Source organism: Helianthus annuus, chromosome 1 (genome assembly GCF_002127325.2).
Source record: "Helianthus annuus cultivar XRQ/B chromosome 1, HanXRQr2.0-SUNRISE, whole genome shotgun sequence".
Taxonomy (NCBI): Eukaryota; Viridiplantae; Streptophyta; class Magnoliopsida; order Asterales; family Asteraceae; genus Helianthus; species Helianthus annuus.
In genome coordinates this window covers 95,311,088-95,325,864 of record NC_035433.2, presented here as the reverse complement: position 1 = coordinate 95,325,864, position 14,777 = coordinate 95,311,088, and the positions used below count along the sequence as shown (strand labels likewise).

The following is a 14,777-nucleotide window of genomic DNA, read 5'->3' as shown; positions in this document are numbered from 1 at the left end:
TTTATGGTGCACTTTTTATAAAAAAATAATAATAATAATAATGTCGTATGAAAATGTATTAACGTTTTAAAAACGAAGGAGAATTAGAGGAAAGAAAAACTATTAGCTTGGATGGACTAGAATACCGTTAGAAATCTCAAATGCCTTTCTGTTTTTTTCAATTCTATCTATTTAATCCAACCCCTCTGATTTTGATGCACAAAAATCAAAATTACTTTCTATCCAAATAAACTTTAGATATCCTGACCCTTCATTTATTTATACAAAATATATTTTGGGCCTGGCCCTGCAAATATTCTTCCTTCCTCCGTCGCTCGAGAACTAGGTGGTCGATTCGTAGGTGAACTGGTGGTTGCCGGATTCTGCCGAAATTCTAGCAAACAAGGTTTTCTATGAATTACCTACTTGTTTCTTTATCATTGTTATTATTATTATTATTATTATTATTCTTGAAACCAGATTGCACAAAGTGGTCGATTTTGTGCTGTTTGAATTCCATTTTGTAATTGATTGTGCAATACAAGAAATACTAATCACATAGTTTCGTATTATGACTTTCATATCTGGTATTTTCCTTTCTGTGGTATGTTCTTTTGTTATCTCTATCTTATGTGTATTAATAATTAGTGTTTGTTGGTTCACACCAAGTGTTCGATAAAATGCTCCAATGAGAGTTTTAAGTTGCTAAAGTAAAACTGAATGTTCTCCAAGATTGTCAATGTTTTTTGGCTCTGAAGTTGCACTGTATTTTGTGTACATGTTACTAGTTATCTATATCTTTGACTCCTTGCTTGTAAGGGTACACATAGAATGCAAAAGAAAAGCGAACGGCACCCGTATGTTTTGGATAGATTTTTGAACCAGTGAATTTGTAAACACGTGCTTCGTTTTTTTACTTTGTAGTTTGTACGACATATAAAACGTTCATTTTTTTTTTTACAATCTGTGGCAAAAAGAGATGTGGGAAATGGAAGACTTGTATCTGGTTTTTATTCATGAAAAATGCTAAATAAGGACGTGTATTTTAAACATGAAATAGCTTTAAAATGCGTATTTTATCGCATAATTTGTGGCTTACTAGTAACTAAAATTTGATTCATGACTATGTTAGTGTTTGACCAATTGTGTTCAAATCCGACTGACTATTGTTTAATCATTTTCAGGTTTCTGAATTCTGCTCTGCAGTAGCTTCCAATCACAACTATTCGCTAAACTGAGGTAACATTCAACTACTCTCTAGCTGTGGTAAATTTACCTATTTGTATAATAACTAGATTTTAAACATCAACAAGAGTACTATGTTTACACGTGACACCAAGTTAATTAGGCTATTATATTTCTAGATATATTGATCGTAAGATGATCTGTATTGCATATGATTGTAACTAAACTTACAAGGTCAAACCTCTTGTCCACCGCATGGTTTTAAAAAACGGTTGAGGTGTGCGCCTCAAGGTGAAACGGCCAAAAAACGATTCTGAGGCACGCCTCAGGGGGTTTATACTGTATGTGCGCCTCACAGGGGCTGAGGTGCTAAAAAGGCTGCGCCTCAGTGGTTTTTGATATTTGTTTTTGATGTTTTTGAGTTTTTGTGAATTTCAAGCAATTTATGTCTTTTTTATGTGTGTTTTTTATTACTTTGATGAATTTAGTTAGTATTACTATTTTTATAAGATATATAATATTTGTATTTATTTTTTAACTCCGCCTCGGGCTTACGCCTCGAGGCTTATGCCTCGTGAGGCGAAGGGAAAACGCCTCGAAACTCTTTTCCGTTTTTTTAAAACTTGGTCCACCGTGGTGGTCAATGGTGAGTTCTTTTGTAAAGGTACAAATGGTTTTGACTTTTGAGTTGAACACGAATGATGATAATAACACAAATAATACGATAATTTGTTTAAAACAGATTGATGATCACACCTCTAATTATAATAACATTATGCTGTTAATGCTATTGTCATCAATTCCACTTGATAACTGATATGAACTACGTCACACAAAACAGATGGATAGAAGTCTGGCTGATGAGCTCTACTCGGAGATTTTAAAACCAAAAGCAGAATCGGATCAACCATCAACTCATCATATTACGCAACCTCACTCAGTAGGTATAAGATCCAGGTTCATTGTGTGCTAATTAGTAGGTAGTATGCATTAGATGAAGTTGTATGATTCAATATAACTTAATCAAAAACAAATAATTACTGTTTAATATCAGATGATGAGGATGAAGAGTGGTACGGAGATGGATCATCATGGAATGATGCAGACGCGACGCTTGATCTGTCCTCTGACCTAGACAGAGAATGGCAAAGAAGAAAAAACCAATTCTATGCGGTATGCATACACACAAACGAACCCACTCTCTCATACACAGTTACACACACGCATACTCAAATATATGTATGAACGCTATACTGGTGGTGTATCACATTTTATGTAAATGTTAAATAATTCAACAGATAGGATATCGTGACGGCCTTATAGCAGGAAAAGAAGCTTCGGCACAACAAGGTTTCAACATTGGCTTTCAGGAATCTGTACTCATTGGATTTAACTTTGGTCTTGTTAGAGGTGTCACCGGGTACATTTCTTTTTCTTTTTCTTAATGCTCCACCAAAACAATTTTTTCTTAAAAAAGGATAAATGTGTGATTGGTTGGAATAGAATGGGCCCCACCATTAAAACCCTCTCTCTCTCCTCTCACTCCACTCGGTGACTACTCACCGATAAATGCATTTCACCACACACTGATGGGGGCCGGCGGCGTTGTGCCCGCGCGGTGAACCCCATCCCCGCATCATGTCACCGAACCCACCCCTTCCACCCTAACTAACTTGACATTAAATAATCCGCTTTCTTTTTCTAACATTTATTTTTCACATTGGTGTTACTTTGCAACTCGGTTTAGAGCTCTGGAGTGCCTTCCTAGTGAATTAAGAGAAAAGATAATCGAATCACCCGAAACGAGAAACAAGTTCCACCAGTTGTATGAATCTGTTAATAAACTATCAACAACAGATGCATTGAAGGCTTTCGGTGATGATCTTTCAAAACGAGAAGTCAAACCGGGTGGTCAAACAGATTGCAGTGTTCTCTATGGTTGCTATAGACAGCTTCAGTCTCTCATTGTCGAGTGCCCTGCTGTCGAGGTGCAATCATGGGATAAAACAATTGGTGTTTCATCGTCAGACAAAGAACCTTCCCGCGAATGAGGTTTGTTTCGCAACCATGATGCAATAAACTGATCGTTTGATGTTACATCTTTTGATGATTATGGTACAGTCTATTTTGTTGTAGACACATGGTCCTTATTATTAACAGATACTCATGGGTAATATTAACTATAATTGTAATTGTAGTTTGTGAGATTAAATAATTTCTTTTTTGGGAATTTTTTTTTTTCAAACTTTAGAAAAAGAAACATACTTTTAGAAATTTCTGAGGCTTTTTGAAATTTCTAACTTACTGTCAATGCAAATGTGGGAAGATCTCACATGGTGTCAAACAATTGAAACTTTAGCAAAACGGTCGAGTTGGTCATGTTAGGACAGATAACAGGTCGTACCCGGTTTGGGTTGAAATGACCCGTTTTTAAAAGTATCAATATGATCAGTGCTTAATTCCAGTAGCAGACCAACAACAGTTGACCCAATCATCAATATTAGACCAAATGATTTACAAATCCTGAATAGTGAATACCGTAATCCTGAAAATTACCAAACATCAATAGAGTAATGCAACTGCAGTTAAGTCTTTCGGAAAGTTTTTAGGGGAGGGGTCAGGAAGGTTGGATAGCAGGCTGAGCGTGTTATATTCTTAAAGTTAATTTCACGTGCAGGTCATAATAGGTTTGGCATCTATTAGAATAGTTATTGTATTGACTATTATAAAAAGCAAAAAGCTATGCTATTAAAAATTATTCATATATAATATATATTTTACATGGCTTTATGTCAATCAACTCATGTTCATATCAATGGGTTGGAAAAGGAATTTAGAACACATTATTATTCGTCAAACCATGTGCAATTTAGTGTTTTTGGGGCCAACGTAGAAGAAAGAGGGAGGAGAGAGCCCTTGCAAACTGTGACTAGACTGTCTGTGGGAGAAAAAGGCAACTTGTGTAAAGGGGGAGGAGAGAGAAAGATGACGTTGTCCGTGATAGAGGAGCTGGGCAAGCTGACGTGGAGGGATCCATCGAGCAGCTGAGGTGGAGGGATCCATCGAGCTCTCGCATTTCAGATGCTCTCATGATTGGTGGGTTTTTTAAAGAAAACACCAGCATTAGCTTTGCTGTCAATTTTTTTAAAGAGTAAACAACTTATCAGGGCCGTCTCCGAAAATGTCGAAAAAAATTTGGGCCATGTGCGAGACAAAAAAACGGGCCCTACCCGCCCTAGTAAAATGAATGCCAGTAGCGGTTTTAAATATTGATATCGACACCGATTTTGTTCGGTCAAAACCATACTCTATTCTGAATACAACTATGTTTTCAAAAAAGTTTACACCTTCCTTTTTAATAAGGATCGTCGATTGATAGGACGGTAGAAGATCTAATGAATCCATTTAACTTATAAAAAGTTTACTATATTGTCTGCTTATGTATTTTCTTACATTTATTTTATATGATTGATCTTGTAGCTTTATCATATTATTTAAGATAAGTTTTAGACGTATCGATCGTGTCGGTATTGATGTTATTAGGCCGGTATTACTTCACTTTATCACTTCTCCCGTTAGAAAAAACCTTATCATTCCTCGCTTTCCAAATAGCCCAACAAGCCACCATAACAAGACCTAGGACATACTTAAATAACATCAACTAACACCATAAAAGAATCTCTTATTTATGCATTGCGTATTTACTTTTCATATAAAACAAAATTTTGATCCAAAAGAAAAAAAGAAATCTCTTAAAGGAACTCAAAAATAATTACTGAAATAAAAAATTAACTTATTGTTCAATGGTAAAGGCGGAAAACATATATTTATTAGATGTTAACAAATAGTCTACCATTAATTAAAAGGATGTGAGCCCATTAAATGTTAACGAATAGCCTGCCATTAATTAAAGGTATGTGAGCCCAAAAACTGACTTGCTATAACAAAGTAAAAATAAAACTAAAACACAAGGGTCGAACTTGCTACGTGGAAGTTGGAATGAGACTTTTCAACCACTGAACCAAGGCCTGTGCATGCGAACTTCTTTTACAGATTACATAATATATATAATACATATATGTATACGAATTTTTAAAAAATTTCCGGGCCCTTCTACGTTTTTGGCCCTGAGCCGGTGCCCCCCCAGCACTTGCTCAGAGCCGGCCCTGCAACTTATTATATAGTCAGAAAAGCTTAAAAGTTGCTACTATTGTAATAAGAATCAAATCTTCAATACAATTCCTTTCTCGATCTTGTTCTTGTATGTATGTGTATTAATATCATACATACACATAATAACACATAAAAGTTTAGTTGGAAAAAAATGGAATATAATGTCTTCTTGCTCAAAATTTGATCATAGTGGTGAACTTTCATATTTATGTATATCATAACAATAGTACTAGTAACTAGCATGCTCTCTAAGAAGCAATTTTGGATGTTTCAACTGATTATCCTTCCAATATTGTCAAACATCATAGTTTTTGTTTTCCTGTACCGCTTTGGTGTCGTTGCCAAGCATCCCTTCTTTGTTGCTAGCGAAGTCACTCTTCACCCAATTTAGAAAAACGCCCCATTGCTGACTGGACTGCCATATGGTGCAAAACACCCAAGGGTGGGTGTCTTCCACTACACATTCAAGCGTAACTGTCTGTTTCCAAACAATGAAAACACGCAGAGAACAAGTGTAACATGTATGTTGTTCAACCCCAAATGAGTACAAAATTGTTTGATGATAGAAGAAACTTAAGAAAATAAAACAAATAATAATAGTAAAGACTCTTGTAAAATTACACACTTAATTCATAAATATTCAGAGGCAGGCAAGAGTGCCTCTGCTACAACACAAGTCACATATAGATGGATACACAACACACTTAATCCAACTATAATTCTCTTACATAAACTCAAATCACACATATATTATCATAACACTTCATCATCTAATTCTCAGCACTGCTTTGCAGACCATAAACTGATGATTAACCATGTCACCCAATATTTCAGCTTGAATGGTACGTAGTTGGCGTCGTTTCACAATCAATCCAAGCAGTTCTCCGGAATTCACGAATGCTGCATAAATCATAACAAAAGTTTAATTAATTCCGCACTTTTCTTGATGTCAAATATCTTTAAATTCACTGAAATTTTTTAACATACCACTTTTATCAGCTGCAAGCTTGCATGGGTCTTGAATTTGTGAAAGCTTTTGAAGTATGCCTGTTTTGTGGTTCATACCCCGGAATATGGACCTGAGGCCGAACCGGAGCCTGATCGGGCATCACCTTTTCAAAAGCTTCAACAAGTAGTGCGACTTTTTTCTTACGTGCTGGCGCGAGTGTTGTAACCGCTTGCTGTAAAGCAAAGTCCACCATGAATTCCTCCGCGTTCTTTCGTTCGTCGATCGTCTGGTGCCTCAAATCCACTGTTTCTGCATCCGGGTCAGGTGCTTCCGGCAGGAAATTCGGTCCTCGTGGGTTGAATTCCCGTGAATCGTCGCCAGTTTCTTCGCAAGGTTTTTTAACACCGGTGAGATCCCTGAGATTTACGCAGGGGTCCGGCTGCTCGTCAACTGATGCACTCTTTTTACCCGAAGAATCTGTCTTCATATCTGTTTCGGGCATCATTTCATCTGATGTTATTGCAGCTTCATATTCATTGAATTCTTGCTCAGGATTATCCTGTTTTTCAATCACATCCAATTGGTCGTCCAATGCATGATCTTGAACATCAAACGGAAGTTCTTCATCTGCAGCCATTTGATTCACCTCGCTGGCTTCTTGGTCCATGGGCTCGTCTGTCTCCATTTTATCAGCAGCAACAGATGTTGCAGGGACTTGAACAGAGTGCTCTGTTTTTTCACCATTGATGAACACAGATATGTTGAACTGTATGATGTTGTAGATTATCGTGGTCCGATTGGTGTCAGCTTCACTGCTCAACTTCTCTGCAAAATCTGGGACAGTTTTTGACTCCTGAGAAGTTTGTTCTTGCTGATAATTGATATGCTGATCCATTTTATCATTTATATCCGATTCAGAAGTTGTTGATGTCACCTCAGATTCATCATAGTTCATATAATCTTGATTAATCTTCAAATGCTGGCACGAACCATCTGATGCAGAATCACAATCTTCCTCTGACCAAGCTCCCGAGCTCACACTTTCTTCATCGTACAGTTCTTGATGCTCGTTGTACAGCTTCTCGACACCCATCTTCTCTGTTTGATATTCACCAACACCACCATCTGAAAGAGAATTTAAACAACATTGATAAATGATATTTTCTGTACATAGAAAAAAAATATATATCTCTTAACACGTCGATACCTGAATCGGAACGATAACCTTCTTCCCATTCGATATCGGAACACTCCGAATCCTGAGCGCCTTTGTTTTCCTTGTCATCACTGTAAACCTGGTGCACGAGGCTCTCGCATGTGTGGGGTCCGTCCAACTCGGGTCTGATGCACACATCCTTACCTTGCATTTCTACAAGAGGCTGTTCCTTGTCATCACTGTAGATATCATTAAAGATATCGTTGTTTTCCATATCGACTTCTTCAGGAGTTACAATTATAGGCTCTCTAACGGCGGATTTCTTAACAGCACGCTTGGTTTTGATGCTCGCATCCTTACCCTTCATATCTGCAAGAAGCGGTACCCTCTGAGCGCTGTAGATATCGATAAAGAAATCTTCGTCTTCCATATCTACTTCTTTTGGAGTTACAATCGCAGGCTCTTTAACCGCGGATTTCTTTACAGAAGCCTTATTCTGGCGTGGCGATAAACAGCCGAGCTTAAACCCCTTCTGCGTTTTCAAAGCTCGTCGTCTTGCTGATAAGAAGCACTTCAACGGTGGCACAGGCGCATGATGATGACCGTTGAGTGAACAGTAAGTATACGGGCATACTTTCATAGCAGAAGTCCCGTCTAACTCCGTCCCTCCATCGTTTAGTTGTAGATAATCCGGGAACTTTGAATCTTTTAACGTCGAAGAACAAGTTGCGCGTTGAGAATCCACATCTTCACATATGATCACCTTCTTTGAAGATCTTAACGGTTTAAAACTGGAAGTTTTAGTTAAACTCCTCACTTTTAAACTAGATGTCCTTGACCCTTTAATCCCAGAAGAAGATGATTCATTTGTTTTTGAACTTTTTGAAACTTTTTTGATTGGAGTAGTCTTGGATGATGGTGATTGCTCTTTTCTTGCTTCAAAACTAGTAGTGGATTTCATGTAGTTTGGTGAGCGTTTAAAAGGGGATGCATTTGGCGTGTTTGTAGGCGTTTGAAAAGGGATGCGTTGGAGATGCTCTAATTGTTTTTTTGGAGTTGATGGTGGTGTTTTCTTGGTTTTAAACGGCGCCAACGACCGCGATTCATCGGCGCGTTTGATGGATCTTGACTTCTTCATGATCTTCTTGAGCTTGTCATGGGCTTGTGAGGATGATGAAGTTGATGGAGTTGATGATGATGTTAAGGATGATGGTTTAAGGTTAACCAATTGGGTATCTAATTTATGGAGATGAGGTTTGATGATACCAGACTTGTTGGCAACCTTTCTTTGAACCATCTTCAAAGGTAAAACACTAGCAGAAGCATCAAGAAAAGGAGGCAGGTTTTAGGGGAAATGTGTGTTGGTGATGGTGTTTTAGTGGGTGTTTTGTTTAGTGAAGAATTTGAATATGAATATGAATGAGATAATGGGTGATGGTGACTTCCACTTTGGACGGTTTGCTTGAGGGCCCTTACTTTTTTTGGATGATAACAAAGGCTAATTTATTTTTTTTTTAATTTATTTTAATTAAATTATTAGAGTAATGTTAATATATTTATAGTGCTCAAAGGCTAGGATGTGTTTATGGTTATGATGGTGGTAGATCATGATGATCTTATGCTAATTAGATAAGGTTAGTAGATATATGCACTAGGGTGTGATAAGGGTTCTTAGGGAAATGGTTTTGACTCAATATTTTAGGAGGATTAGGTATAAATTAGTTGTTCTTTAGCTAAAAACAATACAAATTAATTGATTTGGTTTGGGTAGAACTTTTGGTATTAGATATAACCAAGTAGTAGTGGTTATGCTTAATGAAATATATTTGTATCTTCAAACGGTGAATGTTCATGTCTCAAAGATGTAACAAACATGAAATATACAAACCATGAATATTATTAGACTACATAAATCTTATAGTCCAAATAGAAAAACTCAACCTAAAACTAGTTTGATAGTTGAAATGGCTGATTTGGACTATAAATCCCACATTTGTTACCTATATAACTGATATGGGACACATCTCATACATTGCAATAGTTCCTTTATGTAACAATAAACAGTCGCTATAGCATATGAAAGCGTAAAACTATTATTTCATTCAAAGTTACATATAATGTTGGTTAATGTTAGAATCACACTTGTTACAAAACACAGAACATATTTTTTATACTTGAACCTTAAAGTTGTAATCAAGACAAAACTAAAGGACTTTCTATGTAAATAACTTTTTCAATTAATAATGGAGGGAGAATATGACAAAATTAAATTATAGTTTTATACAAAAGGAATTTGTACACAAAAATTGCGCGATTATTAGCCATCATAAAACCTAACTTTATTCATCTTACAATATCTAAATACCACGGGATGCACATAAGATACCCTTGGGATGATTGATAGCAAAAGGTAGTTGTAGTGGTTCTGTTATAATATTTAAATAAATAAATAAATACACTTTATGTTTTCTTAATAAGTCTTATATCATCATTAATTAATATTAAATTACAAATTTAACAGTTTTATAATACTTTTCTTATTATAAAGAAATATATTATAGAGAAAAATGCCCGGATAGTCCCTGTGGTTTCATCTTTTTTCATCTATAGTCCCCAACTTTCTAAAACTACCTGAATAGTCCCCAAGTTTTCATTTTTTGTTCCCGGATAGTCCCTGGGTCTAACTTCAGTTACTTTTCTCTGTTAAAATGATGTGAAATGACAAAAATACCCTTTCCTTAAAAGGCCAAACCACAGGGACTATCCGGGCATCTTCTTCATTTTTATTTATAAAACCCCACAACCGCACTTCATCTTCAACCTCCACCCACCATCACCCTCCTCCACCCTCCACCACCACCCTGTGAATCATAACCAGCACACCAGACAAAACCCCTGTGCCCTCTCCTTCCACCGGATTCGTTTGAATTATCACCAAACTGAATCAAACAAAACTAACTCAATGAATGTGCAAACTTTAGCGACTGTAATAAATTCTGCGGCGTTATCGAACTGTTTCGGATTTGATTTACTGATTTCAGACAATGAACATCAGATTTATTGTTTCTGTTTGACCGAAAAGACTGTATATTAATCTGCAAATAGACTGAACTCTTGACTCTACAAATTCACAGATTTACGCGGATGCGTAAACAACAAGTGATTGAATATGTGCAGAACAGATCCACTGCAACAATACTAATCACAACGTCGATTCACGCTAACTGATCAACAATCTGATCTGTTTCAGATCCGGGCGAATCAATCTTGATTCGTGAATATTATTCTTGTTTCAGATTTACTTGAATATAAACAGACAACTGATTCATACAGATCAATAGAGTGTTTATCCGTGAATATCCAGATCAGTGATTAACACACAAGACTCGGACTTTCAGATTATCAGCAGATAGGACGAATGAACCATGTTTCAACGAATGAACACTGTTTCAAACATCTAAATTCTGTGGATGTATTCGCAATTATTATGCAGATCTGTATAACCAGCAACGTTCAGAAGTTGATTCAACCTGAACTGATTTGTTCTAACAGATCTGTTAAAAAAATATTCCTGTTCGCTATCAACAACACCTGTGAAACTGTTTTTAAACAATACTGATATCGACCCTTGCACACAGATTTGTTTTATGCTGATCCGTAAGACTGAACCACTTTTAACGAATGAACAACGACAAACCCTGGATGAACAGAACTTCCGAATGGAGACTCTCCGCAGGATGAGCAATGGAATCGAACTGATAAGCTTCAAAAATACCGTCCGGATTATGATTCACAGGGTGTGCGGGCTATGATTCACAGGGTGGTTTATGATTCACATGGTGGAGGAGGGTGGAGGTTGAAGATGAAGTGTGGTGGTGGGGTTTTATAAATAAAAATGAAGAAGATGCCCGGATAGTCCCTGTGGTTTGGCCTTTTAAGGAAAGGGTATTTTTGTCATTTCACATCATTTTAACAGAGAAAAGTAACTGAAGTTTTATCTACCGAAAAATATTTCTTTGCCAATGAAACAAACAAAATTCTAAGAAAAACAAATTATTTAAACATGTTGAGATATGTGGCAATTAGGACCAATTGGTTGATGTGGGCATAAATATACGAGTTTCTCTTGATCAATTTAAGATTCACTAATTTAACTATAGATCTTACTCATATTAGTTAATTGTTTATCTTGATCAATTTAATGCCACACGACCAAGATAAATAGCCATTATCGTCTATAAGACTACATTGTTTCTTTAATTTTTATTTTGGGAGAATTGCATATATCCCCTTCAAAAGCATCTTTAATTGCATATTTACCCTACCTAAATTTATAATTGCATATATCCCCTTTGTTATTAAAGTTTTAAATATTGACAAAATTGTCCTTCCAAAATTAACAAGCCCTAATAAAAAATTTAGCAGTGATTATCTAGGATCCAGAATAAGCGGATGAACACGTTTCCTCATTCTCGCGAGTGATTTTTCGTTCAAAATTCGCTGATTTATGCATATCGGTTCTAATGCTTTCAGCGGCCTTTATTCCATCGTCGATTATTCGTTATTCCAGGTTCCAAATGGGGTCACGATTGTTCACGTTTCTTAATTCCAGTTGGGAATTATCCGTTTGAAAATTCGTCGGCGATTCTTCATGTTGGTTCACATGCTTGCGGTGGTTAGAGATAAGCTAAAAGTTTGGAAATTTAAACACTACTTGTTATAAGAAAGTAGTCTGAGGATTGAATTTATTGGAATGCCATCTGAACTGGCCGGGAATAAGCACTACAAGAAGTTGAATTATGCTAGACTTGAATAATTCTCAACAATACGCATAGCAAGTTTCAAAAGAATTGAATAATGATATTTCTACCTGCTGTACGCTATATAATTTTCACTAAATTTATTAACATGAAGAAGGAAGACATAATATTTCTACCTGTTGTACACTACATAATTTTCACTAAATTTATTAGCTCAAGTAGATTAAACATGAGTCAAAGATTCGAACGAAGCATAAATGAAAAGGAAAAACTACAAAAAAAATATTATAAAAAGCACCGGTTAAAAATTGGTAAATATGAAAATTTGAGAGATTTTAAAGATTTAGGAAAAATTAGGGTAAAATAGTCATTCTATAATTTTTATTTAATAAAATAAATCAAAATTGGTAAATATGCATTTTTTTTCAATAAGAGAGGAGATATACGCAATTTTAGTTTTAGGTTGGGTAAATACGCAATTAATGAACTTTGTAGGGGGATATATGCAATTCACCCCTTTATTTTTAGCATGGATGCCTTCATGTTATTTTAGTCATATCAACGTCATATTATTACTATAATTTATTTTTTACCATCATTATTTAAAAAAAAAAGAAAAAAAAAAGCTCTTATCCCTACCCAAAATTAAAATCATAGCGACATGTTAAAATAGGATAATCATAATCTCGTACCCCATTACCACATCCAAGAGTAATGGTTACTCACTTTTAAGTTGCATCAAATTAATCATAAATTACTTCTTGTTTGAGTTTGAATCAAGACCTCTATTAAAAGACAATAGTTTTTGCTCACATTAATAGTTAATCACTAGTTAACTCCTCCAAAAGAAATCTAACAATCCCTTCCACAATCTTAAATTTCCGATCAAACTACTCACAAATCACAAATGTAGTGTAGAGAATTAATACACTCCTTTAAATGGATTTAACGGTGCAAAACTTCCATGTGATTTAAAGTATATAATTTTGTAAAACATTCTAGTAAAATATACTTACATCTTGATAACACACATAAAATGATAAAACGGTATAACATCACAATCATTCAAACGAGATGTAGCGTTTGAAGTTCAGTATTCTCTCAAGTACTTTGGATGTGTGTTGTTGTCTTGATGATTTGCAGACCTTGATATAATATCAATTTCTAAACTGCAATTTTAAAAAATCAAGGATCAAACAACCATTGTTTTCCAAGTTCAATTTAACAAGAGTTGATGTTACAAAAAACAACATTTTTTTTTTCATTCAAGGTCTGTAGTTGATGTGGTTGTTGTCTTGTTGATTTTAATATAAGTGCTGACGCCAAGTTTGTATTTTTCTTGCAGTTGACGGTTGTTTGTTTGATAACTTCTGCTCACAATGGTTGATATCGCTGCTATTCTGCTAATGTTAGTTGGCAGCTGGCTTGCTCTATTGTTCTTGATCGAAACTGTTGTGCTACTTATCTGATTGAGTTGTTGGTGCTACTAATCTGATCCTAAAGTAAAAACGAAGAAATTTATTAGACCCTTTTGAGATAAACATAACCCAAAATTCCTTGTGATAGTATATGGAAGCAGCACATGATTCAAGATTTGAGATTCAAATATCCAGAAGTATTGTCTCGTGATTATTATACATAACAACTTTGTTGTTTTAAACATTTTTGTACTTTTTTTCCTAAAAATCTAAATAATCTAGTCTAACTTCTGTTCTAGACGTTATCATTGCTAATATTCTATAGTTTTCAATCTTTTACACTTAATGTGAATCCAATTAAATCATGTTCCTAACTTTTTGACCTTTTTGATTTTCAAACTAAGATAACTTCAGTTATGTATACACTCTTATATTTGCATTTTAGAGTATCGATTATCGCCCGATAAAGTATATGCTATGGTCCTAGGGTTATAAATTTCAAGATTTTAGTTTTCAGGTGTTCGGAAGTGATATGGTGAACAGCGGTGGTTATGATGATAGTGGTGGTGGGGATGATGGATTGATGATGATGGTGGTGATAGGTGGTGGATAAATGTAATAATAATGAAACCACGAGGGTGCATACTGTAATAGAAAAAGGGTATAATAGTCATTTTTATCACTTTTTGGATTGTGAAACTAACCATTGACTAACGACAAGATGCAAAGTGTGATGGAATGTCCAGCACAGGGTTTCATTAGGCAAAAATGGAAGATAGAGAGACAAATGGCAATATGGACCAAACTACAGGGTGAAAAATTGCATTTTACTTTTTTAAAAATAGAATTAAAATAATTTATTGTTTAAGGATAATTAAATTTAATCGAATGTATTTCAATTCGAGTTTCAAATATGAATGGAATCAAATCAAATCTAAATTTAAGTAAAAAGATAAATATTCGAAAAGTTTAATATGAATAATATGAAAATTCATTATTTGAAATGTTGAACACCCTGGAAAGTAGAAACTAGTATACAATGAAAAAACACAAGAGGTAAAATCTCCCTTTTACCTAAAACTTTTACTAACTTTCAATTAATTACCAAACTGCTATCCATTTAGGGGTTGTTTGGTAGCCTTTTAATGACTATTCAG

General features: G+C 35.2%; 2 protein-coding genes across 2 annotated transcripts; one reads left to right on the top strand and one right to left on the bottom strand.

The window, feature by feature from the left end:
* Positions 1–237: 237 nt before the first annotated feature.
* LOC110897833 (protein YAE1) lies at positions 238–3,394 on the top strand. The gene is made up of 6 exons (XM_022144563.2): positions 238–385; positions 1,164–1,218; positions 2,006–2,108; positions 2,219–2,337; positions 2,463–2,584; positions 2,912–3,394. The coding sequence occupies exons 3-6, from the start codon at positions 2,006–2,008 to the stop codon at positions 3,213–3,215; spliced, it is 648 nt and encodes a 215-aa protein (XP_022000255.1). The 5' UTR covers positions 238–385; positions 1,164–1,218; the 3' UTR covers positions 3,216–3,394.
* A 2,525-nt stretch (positions 3,395–5,919) lies between these two features.
* On the bottom strand, positions 5,920–8,844 carry LOC110897834. The gene is made up of 3 exons (XM_022144564.2): positions 7,494–8,844; positions 6,325–7,411; positions 5,920–6,237 (listed from the first exon to the last, which is right to left on the bottom strand). Exons 1-2 carry the CDS (start codon positions 8,737–8,739, stop codon positions 6,333–6,335), a joined length of 2,325 nt encoding a protein of 774 aa, XP_022000256.1. The 5' UTR covers positions 8,740–8,844; the 3' UTR covers positions 5,920–6,237; positions 6,325–6,332.
* Between the last annotated feature and the right edge of the window lie 5,933 nt (positions 8,845–14,777).

What these genes read in the sequence shown, in the direction of transcription:
- LOC110897833 (XM_022144563.2), top strand. Translation starts at nt 2,006, where the DNA reads ATGGATAGAAGTCTGGCTGATGAGCTCTACTCGGAGATTTTAAAACCA. An exon ending in GAAAAAACCAATTCTATGCG is followed by an intron (nt 2,338 to 2,462) that starts GTATGCATACAC and finishes ATAATTCAACAG; the next exon opens with ATAGGATATCGTGACGGCCT. An exon ending in CTTGTTAGAGGTGTCACCGG is followed by an intron (nt 2,585 to 2,911) that starts GTACATTTCTTT and finishes AACTCGGTTTAG; the next exon opens with AGCTCTGGAGTGCCTTCCTA.
- LOC110897834 (XM_022144564.2), bottom strand. Translation starts at nt 8,739, where the DNA reads ATGGTTCAAAGAAAGGTTGCCAACAAGTCTGGTATCATCAAACCTCAT. An exon ending in AGGTTATCGTTCCGATTCAG is followed by an intron (nt 7,412 to 7,493) that starts GTATCGACGTGT and finishes ATTCTCTTTCAG; the next exon opens with ATGGTGGTGTTGGTGAATAT.